Source organism: Argentina silus, assembly GCF_951799395.1.
Source record: "Argentina silus genome assembly, chromosome: Y".
In the NCBI taxonomy this organism is placed as follows: domain Eukaryota; kingdom Metazoa; phylum Chordata; class Actinopteri; order Argentiniformes; family Argentinidae; genus Argentina; species Argentina silus.
The window spans coordinates 12,353,910-12,370,309 of record NC_139654.1 but is presented as its reverse complement, the minus strand read 5'-3'; the positions used below and the strand labels follow the sequence as shown (position 1 = coordinate 12,370,309).

General features: G+C 39.4%; 1 protein-coding gene across 1 annotated transcript in view; it reads right to left on the bottom strand.

Annotated features, from left to right (window-relative positions):
• LOC310823865 (mitogen-activated protein kinase kinase kinase kinase 3-like) overlaps nucleotides 1-16,400 on the bottom strand; it is a 122,644-nt gene that overhangs the window by 69,940 nt on the left and 36,304 nt on the right. Inside the window, exons 3-11 of the mRNA XM_083696749.1 lie at nucleotides 3,407-3,497; nucleotides 3,048-3,112; nucleotides 2,363-2,418; nucleotides 2,085-2,132; nucleotides 1,894-1,936; nucleotides 1,707-1,779; nucleotides 1,380-1,511; nucleotides 1,136-1,198; nucleotides 877-958 (exon numbers count right to left, since the gene is read on the bottom strand). Of these exons, the coding sequence (XP_083552875.1) occupies nucleotides 877-958; nucleotides 1,136-1,198; nucleotides 1,380-1,511; nucleotides 1,707-1,779; nucleotides 1,894-1,936; nucleotides 2,085-2,132; nucleotides 2,363-2,418; nucleotides 3,048-3,112; nucleotides 3,407-3,497 (653 nt within the window). The remainder of the gene's footprint in view (nucleotides 1-876; nucleotides 959-1,135; nucleotides 1,199-1,379; nucleotides 1,512-1,706; nucleotides 1,780-1,893; nucleotides 1,937-2,084; nucleotides 2,133-2,362; nucleotides 2,419-3,047; nucleotides 3,113-3,406; nucleotides 3,498-16,400) is intronic.

Below are 16,400 nucleotides of genomic sequence, written 5' to 3'. Positions count from 1 at the left end.
CCCTGTGCGTATACCAGGGGAGGCTGGTGGAGGTAGAAATCGAAGGTCAGGCTTATAGTAATGCATGGAATGGAATGAGGAATGGTATAAAACACATAACATTTACATCTATGGCATTTAGCAGACGCCTTTATCCAAAGCGACTTACAACAAATACATTTGTTTAAGTAAATGAATCATCTATCCATCAGTCATCATAAGAAAAAGTAATCAATGCTCGGACCAGGGGCCATTGGCAGTCACAATGCTAGAAGAAGGAAAAATTACTTCTTTTTTTTAACAGGAGAGAAACTTGTACAGGGGGATGAAGAGGTCTTTAGGAGGGACCGTTAAGATGTAGCCTGAAGAGATGGGTCTTCAATCTACGGCGGAAGATTGGTAGTGACTCTGCAGTCATGACAGCAGTGGGAAACTCGTTCCACCAGCGGGGCGCCAGGACAGTGAAAAGCCATGTAATGCGGCTGCTGCATCCACGTAGAGGCGGCGGTGCCAGGCAGCCAGCCGAGGTGGAAAAGCGGAGTGATCGGACAGGTGTTTGGGGGCTGACCATTGCTTGCAAGTAGGGAGGGGCTGTTCCCTTTGCCGCCCGGTAGGTGAGCACCAGGGTCTTGAATCTGATGCAAGCTGCTACCGGGAGCCAGTGGAGGGTGCGGAGGAGGGGAGTGACATGGGAGAATTTGGGGAGATTGAACACCAAACGGGCGGCAGCGTTCTGGATGAGCTGCAGAGGCCTGATGGTGGAGGCGGGGACATAACTAACATGATTGCATTGGTTAAACACACCTTTCCAATGCATTGCTTTCACCAGTCGAGTCGTGTCAGATCAGTGATTTCTTCCAAGGAGGGAACAAGTGTTTAAGTGAGGACTGTGCTTACCTGTAATAGTTTCTCAGCTGTTGGTCTTTTCTTGGGGTTTTTCGTCAGGGACAGTTTGACAAAATGATGGAAATTATTTGTCCTTTCATGAGAGGAGACAGAGGGAGGATATATTCATCTTAAATGTCTACCCAATTATTTCAAATGAGTAACTCTGACACTCACACTAAAAGTGACCGGTTGACTCATTCCACATAGTGAAGAGAGAGAGAGCGTGCCCTCTGCCTAACTTCACAGCGTATTGAAAGTAAAACCTTACCACTTCACTTTGTCTTTCAATTTGGGAGACTGGAAATTACTCTTTGTCATCAAGAAAAGGGCCCTGGAGAGAAAAATAAAAAACATACATTACATTATTTCAGTCACACTGCATTGACAGAACAAAAGAGAGAAACACATGTTGGAGGAGAGATAAGGCTGATCACTGGTGTGTGTGTGTGTGTTTGTATGTATTGGAGGGTTGGGTTGAACATAATGACAAGTAATCTCCTTCTTCTACTAACCTCATGGGGTGCAGGTCAAACATGGGCGGCTGCAGCTCTGCCAGCTCAATGGTTGTGATGCCCACGGCCCAGATATCACACAGCTGGTTATAACCCCCCTTCCTCTCCACTGCTGCCACCTCTGGTGCCATCCTGAGGGGGAGGGGGAAATGAGGGAAAGAGAGAGAGGGGGAGGAGAGAGAGAATCACTCAGTCTGTCAATCAATCAAGAACCTGGTCATACTTCTACCTAGTGGAATATGTCACATCAATATCTATCAATATCAATTTGAAGATCATGTCAGAACCAAAACTCTGTGTAAAAGGAGGGGAGTAGAAGAAGCTCACCAGTATGGCGTCCCAATGAAGGACTTCCTCTTGGCAAGAGTAGCAGTGATCTGTGCTGATACACCAAAGTCAGCTATGGAGAGAGAGAAGGAGAGAGAGAGAAAGAAAGAAAGTGAGTGACAAAGATTCATCATGAGACTCAGAAAGCAGACCCATAGGACAGGTGAGAGCAGTCACGTGTTCTTACCTAATTTCACATAGCCGTTGTCTGTCAATAAGATATTTGCTCCCTATGGGGAAAAAATAGTATAAGGGTTACACAACAACAACAAAAACAACAGAGCACATCTTGACATGACAAAGTAAAGTGAAGAAACTTTGCAAGTGGAGGCGATTTCAGAGACAGTTATGGAATGACTACCTCCAACATGGCCTTACCTTGATGTCTCTGTGCATTTTGCCTTTGTTGTGGAGATAGTATAAACCCTGGAATGAAAGATAAACATACATCACCGTCACACATTCTTTATCTTACATTCTGCTTTTCCTTTTATGTTTGATTCTTGAAACAAAACAGGAGCAAACTCTGAGTAAACATGCAAACATGCAAATTCCAGGGGAGGCTGGTGGAGATAGAAATCAGAGGACTGGCTCGATTTCTACCTCCACCAGCCTCCCCTGATAGATTCATATGGTAGATCAGATGGGAAACATACTTGAAGGGTTTCACGTGACATGTAGGCGATCTGGGACTCTGAGAGAGGTCCAGTTACTGGAGAGAAGACAGTGGAAGAGAGAGGAAGACAATAGAGGAAGAGAGAGGAAGAAAGAGAGGAGGGCGGAGGAGAGGGGGAGGAAGAGAGGGGAGAGGAGGGGAGGGAGGAGGAGAGGAGAGAGGAAGGGAGGAGGAGAGGAGAGAGGGAGAGAATAGCGAAAGAAGAGAGGAGGGCGGAGGACAGGAGAGAGGAAGGGAGGAGGACAGGAGAGAGGAAGAGAATATGGAAAGAAGAGAGGAGGGCAGAGGAGAGGAGGAGGAGGAGAGGGGGGAGGAAGGGAGGAGAGGAGAGAGGAAGATAATAGGGAAGGAAGACAGGATGGAGGAGGAGAGAGGAAGAGAAGAGTGCAGTTTAAGAGCAATCGGAAGCGTCTCAAGCATTTCATCTACATTTAGAGCTCTAGACCAGATGTTCCACTGAGGACAGGTTACTGTGCTGGCTATGAAGGCTTAAGTGGGTGAGGGAAAACAGTGAGAATATTGATCACAAAAAGCTTTCATTGGCCATTAAGGTCTGTTTTTTGATGAAAACACAGCTATTCTAAGGGTGACTGTGAGCATGTCTGACAGTGTGAGTCAGTTTGTGAGAGTGAGAATGTGTGTGTGTGTGCGTGTGTGCGTCCTACCATGATAAATATCCTGCAGGGATCCTCCTCCGCAGTACTCCATGCTGATCCATAATTTATCCCTCCTAGAGAGGCAGAAAAGTGATACACTGTCAATATCCCTCACTTCAGCAAAGAGGCCAGAACACAGCTAGAGACAACTCACAGTAGCAGGTTGGAAAATAGCAGGACTAATTTTGACCCAAGATTGTCCCTGTAGCCCTGAATGAGATAGCCCAACATATCAGTCCATTTCAGAATAGTTCATTTAGTCCAGCTACTACTTCTGTACTGTGCTTGGTGCTGGGACACACCCATGCACGTGCACACCCTGGGACCACAGGCTTGGTCTAGCTAGCCCTTGTGATATTGAGTGTCACCTGAGATAGCTGCCAAAGTAGGCCACGATGTTGGAGTGTTTACAGTCCTTCATCATAATGATCTCCTGCTGCACCACCGCAAAGTCCTCACCTGTCAATCAAACAGTCAGTTAATGGCATGTTCGTTCTCATTACACTCAGTTTTATTATATGTTCATTATACACTGCCCCACTGTGTAAGTAATGGGACAGTGAAGCATTTTTTCTTCTTTTGGCTCTATACTCCCAAAGGTTTGGATTTGAAATCAAATGATGACAATGAGGTTAAAGTAAAGATTTAATTTATGGTATTTTGTACATATTGGTTTCACCATTTTTTTTCACACTTTTTATACATAGTCCCCCTATTTCAGGGCACCAAAAGAAATGGGACAATTCGCTTGACAGGAGAGAATATAGTATACACTTTGTGACAAAAAGTGATGACGTCACATAAATTTAATCATCAAAAATAATACTTGAAAATTATAAGTCCCCGCCCCTTTGGGGGCGGATGTGGTAGGCTGTTGATGCTTGCCCAATGAGCCCAATGAGACGTGTGTGAGAGGCTAAGGTGTTCTGGTGTTTGTCGGAACTTGACATTTTTATGAGGATGTGGTCACCCACGTAGGCTATAGAATCGTGAGAATGGAATGTATGGATTAGGGGGGGGGCCTCAGGGGGCCTTGAACTGTCTGAAGAACCACCGGGGTTCAGCTAAAGTTTGTCACTGATAAGGGCTGTGGGATGGGTGGTGATGACTTTATGCTGCATACAGGCATCTATGTCAAAATTGCATATGAGGCTTAAAATAAAAGTTCAATACTGTGGGTTAAAATGTGCAATTAAAAAAAAAGGCAATTAAAAAATGGTTAGGCTGCTACTCTAGTGCAAGTATTGTGTTCAATAATGAAGGGTTAGGGTTAATAAAAGGGGGGCTTAAAAAAAAAAGGTTCAATTTTTAAAAATGTTTAGTTTCAAACGAGGGTCTGACCCAGTGTCACGGTCGTGTCACTGATAAGATCACGTGTTTCCCGGGCAAAAAGGTGTATATATATATGATCCTGTGTGAGATCTGTAGTAGTAGTTGTGGCTGTATGACATTGTCTAAAATGGCGTCTACAAGGATGGTGGGGGAATTGGAAGGGTGTTTATTGACCCATGAGACGTGGGTGTGAGGCTAAGGTGTTCTGGTGTTTGTCGGAACTTGACATTTTTATGAGGATATGGTCACCCCCGTGCGCTATAGAACCGTGAGAATGGATTGGATGGATTAGATCGGGTCCTGGGGGGCCCTGAACTGTCTGAAGAACCACCGGGGTTCAGCTGAAGTTTGTCACTGATAAGGGCTGTGGGATGGGTGGTGATGACTTTATGCTGCATACATGCATCTATGTCAACATTGCATATGAGGCTTAAAATAAAAGTTCAATACTGAGGGTTAAAATGTGCAATTAAATTCTACCTCTTGTTACCTGTTCAAGTGTTATGGTAACATCACACTGCTGGTCATTTCCTCATAATTACACGTGATATATCTATCTGATAGGCATCGCTTGAGTCTTGCATTGAGGTTCAACATTTTTCAACGTTTGCCATGTGGGACAGTGAACCTGCATTCTGTAATCCTAGTTTTTGTAAGCTATCCTGAAGCATGTTCTAAATGTTTTTTCAAGAAAAAAGTGGCTTGAAAGTCTTGGGATCTTTAGCATTGAGCTGTAAGACCAAATTGTTAGGAAAGTATTTGTTGGTCGTACAAAGCTTTTGGCTTTTTCCTTTTTTTTCTACATGCCAATGGAACAGCATTTTTTGTATTTCATCCAATATGTTCGCAAGTAACATGTCAGTAAAGAAAAGGGTAATGAAAGTCATAGCAGCTCACCACCAAAAATCTGAATTTGACTATGGGTATTGTCTCTTATTTTAACCCTTGGCTTGACATTTTAAATGTACAACATGTACCGCTATATTCCCATAGACACATATAGAGTTCATGAAAAGTATCACTAATTTGGATCGTTATCTCACAATTTGTTATTTAGGTCGATTTTTAGGATAGAACTTGAGTTGATGGTATTATTGTGGGAACTCAAATCAGTCACTCAGCTTTTTCTATTGGCTACCCTCATCAATGCAGAATATGTGCTTGGCCAATGAAATGTGAATGTTCTCGTTTCAGTACGCTGAACGCTTCATCTTTCACTCCACCGTTTCCTAAATCATTTTACCTCATATCCTTTGTTCATCCTAAATTTGTTTCTAATACTGCTTATTCATGTTTTAAGTTACCTATTTATACCAGCACCTTAGATTACCAGACCTGTACAACATTTGATAACAATGTTATTTTTGCACTAAAATAAAATGACTTTTGGAGCTATTGCTTGAGTTGAGTCTAGTGTGTTTCAGATGGTTGGACGTTCAGATTGTTCTGTTTTAGAGAGGAGAGGTGATGAGGGCAGGTGGATGTTCATCATGAAGCTTACTTTGTTTAATACCAGGCTAGTTTGTCTGGTGAGACCACACCAACTCATTGCATAGCTTGTTAACCAACTGGTCCCGGATACACGTAATGTACGTGCACTACTAATTCAGAAATTCATTTTTACACCCATTGGTCGAGAGGGATACTAACTAGCCAACTAGCATGCAGTGGGTGATATTACAGAGAATAATGCCTTTAATGTTTTATTACAGAAATAACTGCCAATAGGTTGTCATTGAATCTCCCCCCATAAAATGTTGCTGTTCATTAGTTATGATCTCAGTTTTGAGCTATGGTGAAGCGTAACAGTGCATATGCAAAACATTGTGAAACTGACATTTATTTTGACTTTTGTTGGACATTCAATATATAGGCTAGGCTATATCTTACTGGTTGTTTGTAGTCTGTCTGTCTATCTCTAGGGTGTGGAAAGTATCCAGCAAATTGGTTCTTTGATGAATATGTGTAGGCCTAGTACTTGTTTCTGTGGTCACCGAAACTACAGCATTTATAGAGAAGTCAAGATGCAAAAATGCATCATGGAATGTTGCCACTGGCCATGCAGGTAGAACTAGTTACATATCAGGATGTAGTTGAATTATCTGTCAACCTGTACATTTTTCATCGTTAGGGGACACAGTTTATCTGAAGCTAATCTATTTCCAGTGAATGGATATGTTCATGGGTGTGTGTGTTGTCATTCCAATGAGGGATAAGTGCTTAATTTGAGAGTGACCTGAACAATAGCAAGCCCAGGATGTAAATAATGAAATCACATTTAAATCATACATGCACCATTTCTAGTCTAGTACTTGCATAAAAACTAGGCTTAAGGGTGCCCTCTGATCAGATCTTGACAGTTTTTAGGGAAAAGGCACATTTAATTGCGAAAGAGTATGGTTATGAGGGGTCTGTTTTGTTTAACTAAATGGCATATCATCATGGATATCATAGACCAATTCAGCTCACCAGTAGACACATTTCACGTGCCTCTGTTGCTTGAATGCAACAATTGAATTGGATTCAATTGGATTGTCTGTTGATCTTTTTTCATCATGCTTAATCGAGTTGTTGGGAGTGTTTTAGAGATTGTTCAACGTCGTCATTGCTCGGCTTTACCCTTTGTTGGTTTGTATGACTTCTTCAACTGGTCCCTACATGGATGTCTCAGTTCAGTTGTCATTCTCCATTCAAAATGGGCTAAGAATAGTATAGATGGATGCCTTTTCCATATGACCCATATTTCTCTGTGTTGCAGAAGGACATTCAAGCAAACAATGTTAATAACAAAATGAAACGTGAATCTGGGTTTGCACTATTGTAGGCCTATAGCCTACTGCTGACCATCTAAACATCTCCTAAAAGTATAATGTCAGATATATAGGCACAGTAATGCCTCTCTTTGCCTTTCTCCTATCTTCCCCTGAAGAGCTAACCTCCCCCTTATAGTAGAGTATAACTTATTTTCTTAATTCAAAGGTAACAATAGGTAACACTGAATGTACTGAAAGCCAGAGTGTTGATATACTTTAAGAAATGACGTATCCACCTGTAATATGCGTATTATGCATGTTCATTAACTTGAACTTATTGACCCCTCAAATTGGGATAGTAAGAAGTCGAAGTTGTCTTTGTTTTCTGATGTCTGTTCTCTGGCAAAAATTGACCCTAAGAATGAGACTGATGGAACATTAGTCATGTTAGTCGTTGAATAGGCATCTACTAGAAAGATTGAATTTGAGCTGGTGCGAAGATTGGTCCTACTTTGTATTGCCTGTTGAGGTGCTGTAATAGAGGAGCTGTTACCATAGTTGCGGTGTCGTGTGATCTTATTGTATGTTTAATTTTGGCTTCAGCTTTTACTATTCATATTCCCATCAGACGACAGTTTTTTCAAGTAACCAACAGAAACAATTAATGTTTGTCACCTTTTTGCGGAATGCCTGAAAATGTTATGGTTATCGTTAAACCCTCCTACAACCTTTAATACGCGTAATGGCTCCATAACAATGATGCTTCTCGTACCGTTGTCCGTTATGGTTTATGAGTTGACTTCTCTTGTATTTTTGTTTGTTTAGCTTATGTCTAGATGTTGCTCTTTTATTCCCCAAAAATATGTATGATGGCTTCTGCAGGCCCTGCTACAGTATGATGGTCTCATATCTCACTCTGTTTTGAGTAGTCAACATTTTATTTTATTTTATCAGGTCTTTTTTGGTTGCGTTCATTTGGAGAACTATGATCGTCGTCACGCAGAGCTTGGCTCCATCCATCCATCGACTCGCAGCGACTCTATCCTGAGAAAGTACGGTTGCAAAAGAAATCGGAGAACTTTCGTAGAGCTTCCCCAAACCGAACCAATGCCATATAGCTGAATTACATGCAACATGCAAGACATCATAACTAATAATGCAAGGTATTTTGTATCTTTCCGAAAGCATTGAGGGCTTCAGAGCAACTTGGCTTTTTATATACCAACTTGGAAAATTACCTCAGAACGGTCTCGGGTGCTAGTGTTGTATATCCCTAATTTATGATGACAAAGATCAATTTTAGTGACCAAATGACACAAGCCAATACTGTGTACAAACTTTATCATTTTACTTCCTTTAACCTTTAGTTAAGCAAAATTTGTAATTATGGATGAACTTTGAATGTATGTACATTAAAGTTCATGGGACCAAATTTTGTAATTGGGAGTTCAAGTCTCAATGTTGTTATGTACGCATGCAAATCCACCCTTTTTAAAATGTAGTAATACTGTAACTAAAACAACCAATGAACGCTCAGCAGACACTGAGTTGGGACTCATTTGTGTGGCAATATAAGCTGTAGTCATGACTGGATGATATATTGATGTACCAATGAAATGGATATTTAGATTTGCAATGAATCACTATCAATATTCCTGCAATATGTTTTGGTAGTATAAATAGTGGGCTGCGGATTGAAAGAAAGAGGCATGTTGATGGGATGTTGTATGCAGAGCAATAATGACTAAAGTCTGAGTTGGAGTTATGATTTGCTGAGCAGTGTAGATGGGCCAACGTTAGGTAAGATGCATGGCAGGTATCACTCTGAGCGGTACCCTGGCCTGTGGTCTCCAGCACGTCTTGTGGCAACTTTCATTTAACATTTAAGCATTGGTAGGAGGTCATCTAATTAATTGAATATAGGTTACCTGTAACTTTGCAAACCTATAAGTAGTGTTTTTAGTGGTTCGTAGTTGGCTTATAGATGCCACTGAGTGATCATCAAGGATCTAACATCTGCATCTTGAAGTGATGTTATGCAGTGCCGCAATAAAACCAGCGAGGCTTTTCTTGCCCTTTGCCATTTAAAGCTGTTTGTTGCAACCAGAAAACGACAAGAACAGTAGCACGCTATTCATTATCCAAATTTGATACAGTTTTTGATATGACGATAGATGTATTTTTGCATGCTACATTTTACAAAGGGAATACACATTTGAAATTACTTTTCTCAATGTATTTGTGACATGATGATACTGATGTAGTGGCATATATCGGTCATTCAAGAGATCAATCGATTGAAAGGCACTGTACAGAGAAGGTTGTATGGAAATTAAATTAAAGTTCTTATGTCATTCTTGTTGTCTGAGCTGAAAACATCCTGCATGTTATTGTTTTATGTGTGCCTTTTCAGAGATTTCCTTTCCACCTCCCATATACTGGGGTTGCCATCCCTATTTCATTTACAGCGCCACATAAAATAATTTCTACATTAATTATCATGCAACCTTAAAAGTGAAGACGCTGCATAGAACGATCAGTATTTGTGTTTTGCACTTTCAAAGTAGTTTCAAAATTGCCCCACTTAAGGTTGGGCAAACTGACAAAAAAACAACAATAAAAGACGAGGTATTTTAAGCTATCGATAGGAATTATAAGGAATAACATGACTTTGAAGAGCTTTTCTAAAAAGGTAAAAGATATATCTATATATATATATATCTATCTATCTATATAGATAGATATTCATATATATTCATGAAGTATCTCATAAACCTGATATATGCTGCATTGACTTTTCTCATTTCTTTTTTTCTCTTGTGTGCTTCATATTATCCAATAAAAAATTGTATTTCCCCTTTTTTGAGAGGTTTGATCATCACCTAAGGCTGTGCACTGGCCATGCAAAAGCTATTTTCTGATTAAGGAGGTCTTGAACAACATGTACTGCTACATGTTCACTGTCAGATGGAATGAAAGGGTATGTATGAATCTGAAGCGGAATGGTTACGTAGGATTATGTGTAATTTATGCAATTGTTAACATTACATTTGATCAAAGGAATATTTCTAAATTGTAGCGACGTTACTTTCCATGTTTTGCTTTGTAAGGATGCTGTATGTGTCCATATAGCCTAAAACACTGGGTTAAATCAATGAGGACTTAATGTCCCACCAACACAACTATCGGGTACCTGGAGACTCCATGCTGTTCAATGTGACTGGTGACTCAGGTATTGCCGTGAAAGGGCTGTATCTGCTACTGTGTCCTATTCCTGTCCTATTCCCCCGCACCTTTGTCTTAAGATAGCCTTAGAACTACACATGGAGTACATTCTTCTCGTACATTTGGCCTTAAAAGTACAAAATTATGCACAAGAAATCCACAACTTGCAAGAGAGCTTGATTCCCATAGACACTTCAGAAACCATGTCATGCGTCATTGCCATATATCTACCTCCTATGAATGTAGGAATGTCCTGGAGATGCAGTCACGTGCTGAACTTGTTTTAATTCCTTTTTCTTTTTTTTCTTTTTTTTTTAAATGAATGACAATCATCCCCAAATTCTAATTGTGTTCACTATGAAAAAAAAGTTGAGACATGAGAACATGTTGGCCTTTTTAAAGAAAAATATGATAAGAATTTGGGGATGATTGTCATTCATTTAAAAAAAAAAAAAAAAAAAAAAAAAAAGGAATTAAAACAAGTTGTGGATTTCTTGTGCATAATTTTGTACTTTTAAGGCCAAATGTACGAGAAGAATGTACTCCATGTGTAGTTCTAAGGCTATCTTAAGACAAAGGTGCGGGGGAATAGGACAGGAATAGGACACAGTAGCAGATACAGCCCTTTCACGGCAATACCTGAGTCACCAGTCACATTGAACAGCATGGAGTCTCCAGGTACCCGATAGTTGTGTTGGTGGGACATTAAGTCCTCATTGATTTAACCCAGTGTTTTAGGCTATATGGACACATACAGCATCCTTACAAAGCAAAACATGGAAAGTAACGTCGCTACAATTTAGAAATATTCCTTTGATCAAATGTAATGTTAACAATTGCATAAATTACACATAATCCTACGTAACCATTCCGCTTCAGATTCATACATACCCTTTCATTCCATCTGACAGTGAACATGTAGCAGTACATGTTGTTCAAGACCTCCTTAATCAGAAAATAGCTTTTGCATGGCCAGTGCACAGCCTTAGGTGATGATCAAACCTCTCAAAAAAGGGGAAATACAATTTTTTATTGGATAATATGAAGCACACAAGAGAAAAAAAGAAATGAGAAAAGTCAATGCAGCATATATCAGGTTTATGAGATACTTCATGAATATATATGAATATCTATCTATATAGATAGATAGATATATATATATATAGATATATCTTTTACCTTTTTAGAAAAGCTCTTCAAAGTCATGTTATTCCTTATAATTCCTATCGATAGCTTAAAATACCTCGTCTTTTATTGTTGTTTTTTTGTCAGTTTGCCCAACCTTAAGTGGGGCAATTTTGAAACTACTTTGAAAGTGCAAAACACAAATACTGATCGTTCTATGCAGCGTCTTCACTTTTAAGGTTGCATGATAATTAATGTAGAAATTATTTTATGTGGCGCTGTAAATGAAATAGGGATGGCAACCCCAGTATATGGGAGGTGGAAAGGAAATCTCTGAAAAGGCACACATAAAACAATAACATGCAGGATGTTTTCAGCTCAGACAACAAGAATGACATAAGAACTTTAATTTAATTTCCATACAACCTTCTCTGTACAGTGCCTTTCAATCGATTGATCTCTTGAATGACCGATATATGCCACTACATCAGTATCATCATGTCACAAATACATTGAGAAAAGTAATTTCAAATGTGTATTCCCTTTGTAAAATGTAGCATGCAAAAATACATCTATCGTCATATCAAAAACTGTATCAAATTTGGATAATGAATAGCGTGCTACTGTTCTTGTCGTTTTCTGGTTGCAACAAACAGCTTTAAATGGCAAAGGGCAAGAAAAGCCTCGCTGGTTTTATTGCGGCACTGCATAACATCACTTCAAGATGCAGATGTTAGATCCTTGATGATCACTCAGTGGCATCTATAAGCCAACTACGAACCACTAAAAACACTACTTATAGGTTTGCAAAGTTACAGGTAACCTATATTCAATTAATTAGATGACCTCCTACCAATGCTTAAATGTTAAATGAAAGTTGCCACAAGACGTGCTGGAGACCACAGGCCAGGGTACCGCTCAGAGTGATACCTGCCATGCATCTTACCTAACGTTGGCCCATCTACACTGCTCAGCAAATCATAACTCCAACTCAGACTTTAGTCATTATTGCTCTGCATACAACATCCCATCAACATGCCTCTTTCTTTCAATCCGCAGCCCACTATTTATACTACCAAAACATATTGCAGGAATATTGATAGTGATTCATTGCAAATCTAAATATCCATTTCATTGGTACATCAATATATCATCCAGTCATGACTACAGCTTATATTGCCACACAAATGAGTCCCAACTCAGTGTCTGCTGAGCGTTCATTGGTTGTTTTAGTTACAGTATTACTACATTTTAAAAAGGGTGGATTTGCATGCGTACATAACAACATTGAGACTTGAACTCCCAATTACAAAATTTGGTCCCATGAACTTTAATGTACATACATTCAAAGTTCATCCATAATTACAAATTTTGCTTAACTAAAGGTTAAAGGAAGTAAAATGATAAAGTTTGTACACAGTATTGGCTTGTGTCATTTGGTCACTAAAATTGATCTTTGTCATCATAAATTAGGGATATACAACACTAGCACCCGAGACCGTTCTGAGGTAATTTTCCAAGTTGGTATATAAAAAGCCAAGTTGCTCTGAAGCCCTCAATGCTTTCGGAAAGATACAAAATACCTTGCATTATTAGTTATGATGTCTTGCATGTTGCATGTAATTCAGCTATATGGCATTGGTTCGGTTTGGGGAAGCTCTACGAAAGTTCTCCGATTTCTTTTGCAACCGTACTTTCTCAGGATAGAGTCGCTGCGAGTCGATGGATGGATGGAGCCAAGCTCTGCGTGACGACGATCATAGTTCTCCAAATGAACGCAACCAAAAAAGACCTGATAAAATAAAATAAAATGTTGACTACTCAAAACAGAGTGAGATATGAGACCATCATACTGTAGCAGGGCCTGCAGAAGCCATCATACATATTTTTGGGGAATAAAAGAGCAACATCTAGACATAAGCTAAACAAACAAAAATACAAGAGAAGTCAACTCATAAACCATAACGGACAACGGTACGAGAAGCATCATTGTTATGGAGCCATTACGCGTATTAAAGGTTGTAGGAGGGTTTAACGATAACCATAACATTTTCAGGCATTCCGCAAAAAGGTGACAAACATTAATTGTTTCTGTTGGTTACTTGAAAAAACTGTCGTCTGATGGGAATATGAATAGTAAAAGCTGAAGCCAAAATTAAACATACAATAAGATCACACGACACCGCAACTATGGTAACAGCTCCTCTATTACAGCACCTCAACAGGCAATACAAAGTAGGACCAATCTTCGCACCAGCTCAAATTCAATCTTTCTAGTAGATGCCTATTCAACGACTAACATGACTAATGTTCCATCAGTCTCATTCTTAGGGTCAATTTTTGCCAGAGAACAGACATCAGAAAACAAAGACAACTTCGACTTCTTACTATCCCAATTTGAGGGGTCAATAAGTTCAAGTTAATGAACATGCATAATACGCATATTACAGGTGGATACGTCATTTCTTAAAGTATATCAACACTCTGGCTTTCAGTACATTCAGTGTTACCTATTGTTACCTTTGAATTAAGAAAATAAGTTATACTCTACTATAAGGGGGAGGTTAGCTCTTCAGGGGAAGATAGGAGAAAGGCAAAGAGAGGCATTACTGTGCCTATATATCTGACATTATACTTTTAGGAGATGTTTAGATGGTCAGCAGTAGGCTATAGGCCTACAATAGTGCAAACCCAGATTCACGTTTCATTTTGTTATTAACATTGTTTGCTTGAATGTCCTTCTGCAACACAGAGAAATATGGGTCATATGGAAAAGGCATCCATCTATACTATTCTTAGCCCATTTTGAATGGAGAATGACAACTGAACTGAGACATCCATGTAGGGACCAGTTGAAGAAGTCATACAAACCAACAAAGGGTAAAGCCGAGCAATGACGACGTTGAACAATCTCTAAAACACTCCCAACAACTCGATTAAGCATGATGAAAAAAGATCAACAGACAATCCAATTGAATCCAATTCAATTGTTGCATTCAAGCAACAGAGGCACGTGAAATGTGTCTACTGGTGAGCTGAATTGGTCTATGATATCCATGATGATATGCCATTTAGTTAAACAAAACAGACCCCTCATAACCATACTCTTTCGCAATTAAATGTGCCTTTTCCCTAAAAACTGTCAAGATCTGATCAGAGGGCACCCTTAAGCCTAGTTTTTATGCAAGTACTAGACTAGAAATGGTGCATGTATGATTTAAATGTGATTTCATTATTTACATCCTGGGCTTGCTATTGTTCAGGTCACTCTCAAATTAAGCACTTATCCCTCATTGGAATGACAACACACACACCCATGAACATATCCATTCACTGGAAATAGATTAGCTTCAGATAAACTGTGTCCCCTAACGATGAAAAATGTACAGGTTGACAGATAATTCAACTACATCCTGATATGTAACTAGTTCTACCTGCATGGCCAGTGGCAACATTCCATGATGCATTTTTGCATCTTGACTTCTCTATAAATGCTGTAGTTTCGGTGACCACAGAAACAAGTACTAGGCCTACACATATTCATCAAAGAACCAATTTGCTGGATACTTTCCACACCCTAGAGATAGACAGACAGACTACAAACAACCAGTAAGATATAGCCTAGCCTATATATTGAATGTCCAACAAAAGTCAAAATAAATGTCAGTTTCACAATGTTTTGCATATGCACTGTTACGCTTCACCATAGCTCAAAACTGAGATCATAACTAATGAACAGCAACATTTTATGGGGGGAGATTCAATGACAACCTATTGGCAGTTATTTCTGTAATAAAACATTAAAGGCATTATTCTCTGTAATATCACCCACTGCATGCTAGTTGGCTAGTTAGTATCCCTCTCGACCAATGGGTGTAAAAATGAATTTCTGAATTAGTAGTGCACGTACATTACGTGTATCCGGGACCAGTTGGTTAACAAGCTATGCAATGAGTTGGTGTGGTCTCACCAGACAAACTAGCCTGGTATTAAACAAAGTAAGCTTCATGATGAACATCCACCTGCCCTCATCACCTCTCCTCTCTAAAACAGAACAATCTGAACGTCCAACCATCTGAAACACACTAGACTCAACTCAAGCAATAGCTCCAAAAGTCATTTTATTTTAGTGCAAAAATAACATTGTTATCAAATGTTGTACAGGTCTGGTAATCTAAGGTGCTGGTATAAATAGGTAACTTAAAACATGAATAAGCAGTATTAGAAACAAATTTAGGATGAACAAAGGATATGAGGTAAAATGATTTAGGAAACGGTGGAGTGAAAGATGAAGCGTTCAGCGTACTGAAACGAGAACATTCACATTTCATTGGCCAAGCACATATTCTGCATTGATGAGGGTAGCCAATAGAAAAAGCTGAGTGACTGATTTGAGTTCCCACAATAATACCATCAACTCAAGTTCTATCCTAAAAATCGACCTAAATAACAAATTGTGAGATAACGATCCAAATTAGTGATACTTTTCATGAACTCTATATGTGTCTATGGGAATATAGCGGTACATGTTGTACATTTAAAATGTCAAGCCAAGGGTTAAAATAAGAGACAATACCCATAGTCAAATTCAGATTTTTGGTGGTGAGCTGCTATGACTTTCATTACCCTTTTCTTTACTGACATGTTACTTGCGAACATATTGGATGAAATACAAAAAATGCTGTTCCATTGGCATGTAGAAAAAAAAGGAAAAAGCCAAAAGCTTTGTACGACCAACAAATACTTTCCTAACAATTTGGTCTTACAGCTCAATGCTAAAGATCCCAAGACTTTCAAGCCACTTTTTTCTTGAAAAAACATTTAGAACATGCTTCAGGATAGCTTACAAAAACTAGGATTACAGAATGCAGGTTCACTGTCCCACATGGCAAACGTTGAAAAATGTTGAACCTCAATGCAAGACTCA